The 7,476-nt window shown below is 39.0% G+C and overlaps 1 protein-coding gene across 2 annotated transcripts; it reads right to left on the minus strand.

Annotated features, from left to right (window-relative positions):
* Nucleotides 552–4,706, minus strand: LOC109719538 (dehydrodolichyl diphosphate synthase 2-like). 2 transcript variants are annotated; one of them, XM_020246283.1, is made up of 5 exons: nt 3,888–4,706; nt 3,697–3,764; nt 1,588–1,765; nt 1,103–1,437; nt 552–993 (listed from the first exon to the last, which is right to left on the minus strand). In XM_020246283.1, the coding sequence occupies exons 1-4, from the start codon at nt 4,491–4,493 to the stop codon at nt 1,315–1,317; spliced, it is 975 nt and encodes a 324-aa protein (XP_020101872.1). In that variant the 5' UTR covers nt 4,494–4,706; the 3' UTR covers nt 552–993; nt 1,103–1,314. The 2 variants fall into 2 exon arrangements, with proteins under 2 accessions (XP_020101872.1, XP_020101871.1); XM_020246282.1 differs by having other exon boundaries at nt 1,103–1,765; nt 3,888–4,703.

Raw genomic sequence — 7,476 nt, forward strand, 5'->3', positions numbered from 1 at the left:
GTATGCATGTTCTTCATCCTTAAAAAATTATTGAAGAGACCCTATTGTCAATAAGAACAATGTGGAAAAATCCAAGTTTGAGACCTGCGGAATAAGTTGTGCAGCAAATGGAAGCTGTTCATGAACGATTCTCCAGCATCATTGTCACTGCAGGACTTAGTATCCAACAAATCTAGAATATGCAGACTTAAGAGAAAACTTTAAGAAATAAGGACACAATGATACAAGCAATCAAACCTGAAAATGGTAACGGATTCCAATGTAATATGGAGAGTTGTTTTGCACTGTTCATCAAAACATGACCAGAAAGATTTAACTGTTTACTGAAGAGAGGAAGTTCTCTTATTTCAAGCTAAAAATGTCAGGTAAAAGTCATAATATTAAGATAGCAAGTAAACAATACTGCAATTTCATATATTGCATATAGTTATAACGCTCATGTCTCAAATCTTGTTTTAATGCTAAATAACAACTGTATTTCATTAGTGTCTTTTCGACCTTTTTTTTTTCCCATTTGTTCAAGAATATAAGAGTTCTACTGCACAATGATATTTCAATATTAGTTTTGAGCAACAATATTCACTATTTGAACAAGCAAAACTTCTATACAATAATTGATGTGTATCATTGACAAACATGTTCTCAAAGACGAATGTCGAACCAATTTCTCCACTACTGCCACAACCACCCCAAGACCTTCAAAACCAAAATTATTTACCAGTTAGATGAATTCAAAGTTGAGCAGAGAGGATTCTTCGAAGAACCTTTCCATGCTTGATGCTCAGATATCGCATCAATACAGGTCTCCATGAACAAGCAAAACTCAAACCAAGTTAGATGTTGGGGTGACAGGTTGGATCAGAGTAGCGAATCGCATTAACAAATTTTACGGAGCCACCAGCCTTGAGAAGACACCAAAATCACACCAACAAATGCGCATCTGCTCCTTAATAATTGTTCTGAACAATTGATACTTCAAAATTATTTCCCAACCTAAAATATTCAAACAGAAAAAAAGGTGGTGACAGTTTCATTATGACATTGAAAAGCAACAACGTAGTTAGCAAGGAAAGCTTAAAAATGTAGCAAAGCAGCTACTTACTTTGATTATCTATCATATACTGGCAGAATTTGCCACATCAACGCCTCCTAGCTATGTGGATCTATAATTTTTATACAACCCAACTATTAAATAGATAAGAAGAGAATATGCCTTCAACATCACAAGACCCATATGTATAGCTATCCAATAGCTTGCATTTGATCAAAATAGGAGCAAAAAATGTTGATATCGAAAAATCATTATGCATAATCTCACACATCTCGTTGACCAAACCGCCTCTCCCTGTTCTGGAAAGAGCATAAAGCCTCAAGATAGTCAATCTCCCCAAAGTCAGGCCACTGTGTCCTTGTAAAAAAAAGCTCTGTGTATGCTGACTGCCATAATAAGAAGTTGCTCAACCTCAGCTCACCACTAGTTCTTATAAGTAAATCTGGGTACGGATAATCAGTAGTGCAGTTTGTTTCTAGCTCTTGTGCAAATAACAATTCTGTAATGTCTTCTGGGTCAACCAACTTATTTTTTACCTTGTCAGCAATCCTTTGACATGCTCGCACTATGTCCCTTCGTCCGCTGTAGCTAACAGCCACAATTAAGTCAAGTTGTGAGTTGTTTCTTGTTGCCTCCTCTACCTCTCTGGCCAACTTTTGTAGAGAATTTGGGAGCTTTGAGGAGTCACCAATTACACAAATGCGAATACCCTCCCTGCTTGGAACCAGCAAAGGAGATTCTGTTTAATGTCATTCTTTACAGCAAAACATCTTTCTTTTGATACATGTTAATTTGCAAACATTAATCCGAGTCCATAGATCACATGCTCGATAGAATACTAGTAACAGTTCTACGAAACGAAAGATTTCCATCAACTCATGTAACAAGGAAAAAAAAAAATTATGCCACCAATATTGATTCTCATGCAGTTCTGCTTCAACAGATACAGGAAAGCTGCCATATGATCATTTATGACACAGACATATAACAGACTCACGCATGCTAAATGTACAAAAAGAGCAAAACACTGTTGTATCCAAGTGGTAATCATAGCTGAGGCGTTCCAAGAAAAATGACACTGCTAACACAAAATTCTTATTAGTATAGATAGTTGGATCATTGATTCTTTAGAGAAATAGCCTTAGAGAACAAGCGGACAACAAAGAGAAGAAGATACTACATTTAGCATTCAGCGGCCACGAAGGCACTTATATGATTACATCCATTCTGAGATTATGAGTAAGATGATAAATATACATAAATGCATACAATAGAATTCTGCCGAAAGCAATCTCTAAACGCTGGTATATAGATCTGTTTCAACCTCATTATTTCAGGGTTTCAAAGCAAACTCTCCAAGACAATCCTAAGAAAAATCACACTGTAATACCTACAATGAAACCTATCTACCCACCCAGCCAACCTTTCTAACACAGACATCATACATGACAGGGATTGCTCTAGAGTGCAATTATGTTCTTCCTTATGTTAATCACTCAAAACACTATACTAATGCACACTCCAAAATCAAGGAACACCACCTCCATCTCAATAAAGAGTACCAGGGAAATTTCAGTGATGTTTCATGCATGCCGTCTACTCTATTGCATCCTCATGTCTAACCTACTTGGTCTTGTTACACTGAAATCAGAATTCCTGCATTATGGTCAAATTGGTGCTCCGCTTTCATCTTCAACTAGAAACTCTTTTCGACGGACATATTATAGAGAAGGCAGGCTTCATTTTGATCAAAGTTTCTGACAGAATATTGCAACAAGATCATGTTATATTTAGTTATTAAATTGAAAATCTTCAACCTCATTATAAATTTAAATGCTACTTAGATCAGATTGAAAATTTTCAACCTCATTATAAATTTAAATGTTACTTAAATCAGCTTGTTCCTGTCTATGTATTTGAAAACTTTGGCACATGTGCTGAGGAAAGAATGTGTCATTCCTAGATGCAATTAACTGTTTTAAGATAAAATTTCATTTGCAGCAACCTTCATCAATACCAATCTCTCAGCATTAAGGAAACCAGCGACCGGTATTCACAATGATTCATCTCCCATGTAGAACACCTTACAAGTAGTAAGTATGGTTCAAGTCTTATATGGACACACCTGAAAAGGATTATTAGTTTGCGCGTTAGTATGGTAATGTGGTGGCTAAAAGCATCAATTTTTATACTATAGATTGCCCAAAAAAAATCTAAAGGCGTTTTCAATCTTTTCTTCTTTTTATTATAAATTGCAATTGCAATTGCAACCGCCGCTGGAGAAACATGCAAGCGGTTGTAACCGCAATTTTATAGTATAAAAAAAGGAAAAGTTGTAAGCACTTTTGAATTTTTTCTTTTTTTCTTTTTTTTTTTGGTCTTCCACAGTATAAGAATAGTGCTTTTAACCACCACATTACCAAACTAGGTCGAAGAGGAATGAAATCCATGAATCCGACCGCAACAGATAGAGACACATAGATTCAAGAAGCTCTCGGCGCCACTCTTCCTGGAAATCTGACTACTTGGGCTATTTTTGTTTAATCTAGAGTATAATAAGGGTCAAGCTTCTGGAAGTTCCTTAGTGGTTTCATCAATGTTATCAAAGTGAAATCTGCATCTGCATAGTACACTAAAACTGGTACCTCAAGAAATCCCCAATATTCTCCCTGAGGACGCCCTCGAAAAGCATCATGAGAAAATCCACCTCTGCCTGCAAAGCGATGATGGACCATCAGTTAGTCATAAAAGAGGGCTATTATGCGGATGATGTCGGGAAAGAAAAAAAGAAAGAAAAAAAGGGTGGGGGGCGGGGAGAATGCGGCGACAAAGAAACCTTGGGGCGGAGCCAATTCTCGGAAGAGAAGGCGAAGACGGTGAGCACTCGGATGCCCCAACGGCGGGAGAGCTTGACCATCTGCTTGAGGGAGCGATAGCCCGCCTCGTGGCCTGCCGACACGGGAAGCCCCCTGGCGCGCGCCCACCGCGCGTTGCCGTCCATGATCACAGCCACGTGCCTAGGAAGCGCCTCCGGAGACAGCCCATCCGGCAGCAGCAGCGCCGCGGCCTCTGCTGATCCCACGCGCTTCTCTTGGAGCTCGCCGGACGCCGAACCCGAACCCGAACCCGCCGCCGCGTCGGCTGAGACGAGACGAGACGTTCGGTACGCGACGCAGGGAGAAGCGGTGAGTTCCGGTAAACCATTGTGTAAACTATTACTGTTGTTGTTATTGCCACCGACATGCAGCCGCTTACTACTCCTCACCCTACTGGCCGCCCCAGGGTAGCAGGGAAACAATAGATTCTGTTGCTGTTGGGGACGACGACTTGGGCTTACCACCAGAGTCCCGTTTGCAGGCCCGGGGAGAGGAGGAAGAGACTGCATTGCATGACTTAGCTGCTGTCTCTGTAATCCCTGCCCTCTTTCTAAACCCAGTCTCATCTCTTTCCTAATCCCCCCAGATCCCAGATGTGTTCAACGTGCGCGAGCGTGCGCCAGCAATCCAGTCCCCAGTCCTCGGTGTAACGGCTCAATACATACGGTCACCAGCGCCAAATGAGGGACCAAATGGACCCCAGGGTTGAAGTGGACTTTGATATTCGTTGCTACTAGATTGGACCTTTGGTCTGCACAAAATTTATTGCATCGGCCGATGATGGGAGGTACATCAATCCTCTTTAAGACTGATTCTGGAGTGTGATGGTGACTATGAGCCTTAGGATATATATAAATAGATATTTAATTCACATTAGTATTTCGGACCAGGCAGTTCTGGACCGTCGGACAGAATACGTCGGGCCGGGCCATACTGGACCACGAGGCACAGCCCGATACTTTGGGCCAGACCAGGCCGGCACAAATGCTATAGCACCCATGTCGTGCTGCAGCCCGGCCCCTTCACCCCACCTCACCGCCTACCCTTTCAAAATTCAAACCATACTCTCTCTCTCTCTCTCTCTCTCTCATAATGTGCAATATTTATAGAGCGATCAGAAGGAAAGAGGGATTCGTTCTGGGGTTTCTCGATTAGAGGAGCCGAGAGAAGAGCGATCAGAAGGAAAGAGAGATTCGTTCTGGGGTTTCTCGATTGGAGGAGCCGAGAGAAGAGCGATCGGAAGGAAAGAGGGATTCATTCTGGGGTTTCTCGATTGGAGGAGCCGAGAGATCGGACAGGAAAGAAGTGGATCGAAAGGGAAAGGAAGGGATCGGTGTAAGGTCTGTGGACCGAAGGAATTGGCAATCGAATGAAAGAGAAGGGGATCGCTCTAGGGGAATCGGAAAATCTAAAGGTAAAGATTCGAAAGAGATGAGACGAAAGTGTTTGGCGGGGGGGAGAAAGAAAGGGAGATCGTGAGCGAGGGATTGTGGTTGGCTTGGCTGGAAGGTGTAGGTGGGCTACGGCCACTAGGACAATAAGTTTGTGCAGCCCAACCCAAGAAGCCGAGAACGTAATTCATTAGCCGTCTCACAATTTTTTATTTTGCTTACATGTCATAATTATTTTTCAACATGTACACAGTATATATTCTCAACGAAGTAATCGAAAATATATGTATTGGAGAGCACCCAAAAAAGGCCAACATATCACATAGAAAATAGAATCATGAAATCATATAATTTGTCACTCAAAAAAGGACCATAAAAAAAATTGGCCACTCAAAAAGGCATATATATCGTAAAATTAGTAGGCTCACCGGATAATGCATCAATTAGGTTTGTCCGAGGTTGAATTCTGATTCTGCTAAGATACTAAGATTGACCAACCAAAAAAGGAAAATGTGCGCACTAGAAGACCAAGATTTTCACAAATCCTAATTTTCTCGAAAATAAAGAAAGATCTATAGGGTATCTAACAAAGGGAGGCCAACATCAACGGAGAACTAATTGAAGAGTATACTAAAGATATTAAATTTGAATATCATGGTAAATTGGAAAGGGCCAATTTGTAAGGATCAAGCTTTGCGTTTGACAAACGTAGGTGCAAGTAAGATGTAACGGCCATAGTTGGCACATAAAGACACTACATATCTTGTAGATAAGTTTTTTATTCAAGTCGAACTTGGAATTTTAAAAAATTTTAACAAACAGGTAGTTGGCAGATTGTTTTTAAGATATGTTGTTTAAGCGGCGAATGGTAAAAATAGGCATCCAAGTAATTAAGATGTGGTTGGTAGATAGTTTCTTTACTCAAATCGAACTTGAAACTTTTTAATTATAAATAGGCATTCAAAATTTTTATTTGTAAAATTAGATTTCAGCAGTGAATGATTTACCGTTTTTAGAAACTGCTTTCACGTAACTTACATATTTTCCACATCCGAACTCCAAAAAATTCAATTTCAAATTGAATATGAATTTGAATTATCAATTAAAATTCAATTTCAAATCAATGACTCACATTTGCCTTTAGATTTTAGCTCAAACTGTAATTTCAAAATTAAACTGAAATTTTATTTTCTATATTCCAATTGATCTTAAATTGTGAATATAAATATCAAGTGAATTTAACTTTTCAACATTTAATTAAAAATTTAAAATTTATATTTTTAATTGTCATTTAAAGTTTTGAATTTAATGTTAATTTTGAATTCAAATTGTAAGAAAAATCCATATCACAAAAACCCATCATGGCTATTTGTAATGTACAATACCCAACCCTCACATATAATCAGATCTGAATACTTGTACAATACAACATTCCTACAATAGAGGAACCAAGACACCTCTAAGAATTTATTAGTTGGCCCCATCTATTAGATCCACACCTTCATGACAAAGTGCATCTTAGAGTGCAAGGGATGATCCACTGGACTTTGCGATGTTTTGTCTAGACCCAATTTGAATTACTCGGTATTCCGCACAAAATCTCATTTGGCAAGAAATTAGTTGCACTCAAATCTTTAGATACATTAGTTTAATTTAGGTTTTTTTCATATGAACTTGAGGAGGGTGTCAGGATCCTCTAACTACACATTATATTTTCTTTTTTGCAAACGTGTATTTTCTAATTTAATTTTTTTTCAACAAAATTTTCTAGCCACACAATTACCTTAGAATACTTCTGACCTAAATCGTAGCACCATGAGAATGCAGATTGTTTCATATATATTTTTTTCCCTTCTATTTCTCTCCCGCTTCCTTTAGTCATCCCCATTTTCTCACCCAATCCAAAAACTAAGCTGCCATATGAAAGAAACCCTAAATTATACACATGTTTGGAATCCAATATGAAACTAATATACTTAATAGAGCTACACAATGTCTCACGCATGTATGGCAGATGCAGGAAACAGAGGATGAGCCACCCATCTCATCATACTAGCAAAATGAACTGACCGGGCGCATTACAATGCATATATTCATTAAACTTACTGAAAGCTTGACTTTTAGAAGCCTTTTAGAACAGCAAAATGAATACACAGAT

This window comes from Ananas comosus, linkage group 13 (assembly GCF_001540865.1).
Source record: "Ananas comosus cultivar F153 linkage group 13, ASM154086v1, whole genome shotgun sequence".
NCBI classification, from domain to species: Eukaryota; Viridiplantae; Streptophyta; class Magnoliopsida; order Poales; family Bromeliaceae; genus Ananas; species Ananas comosus.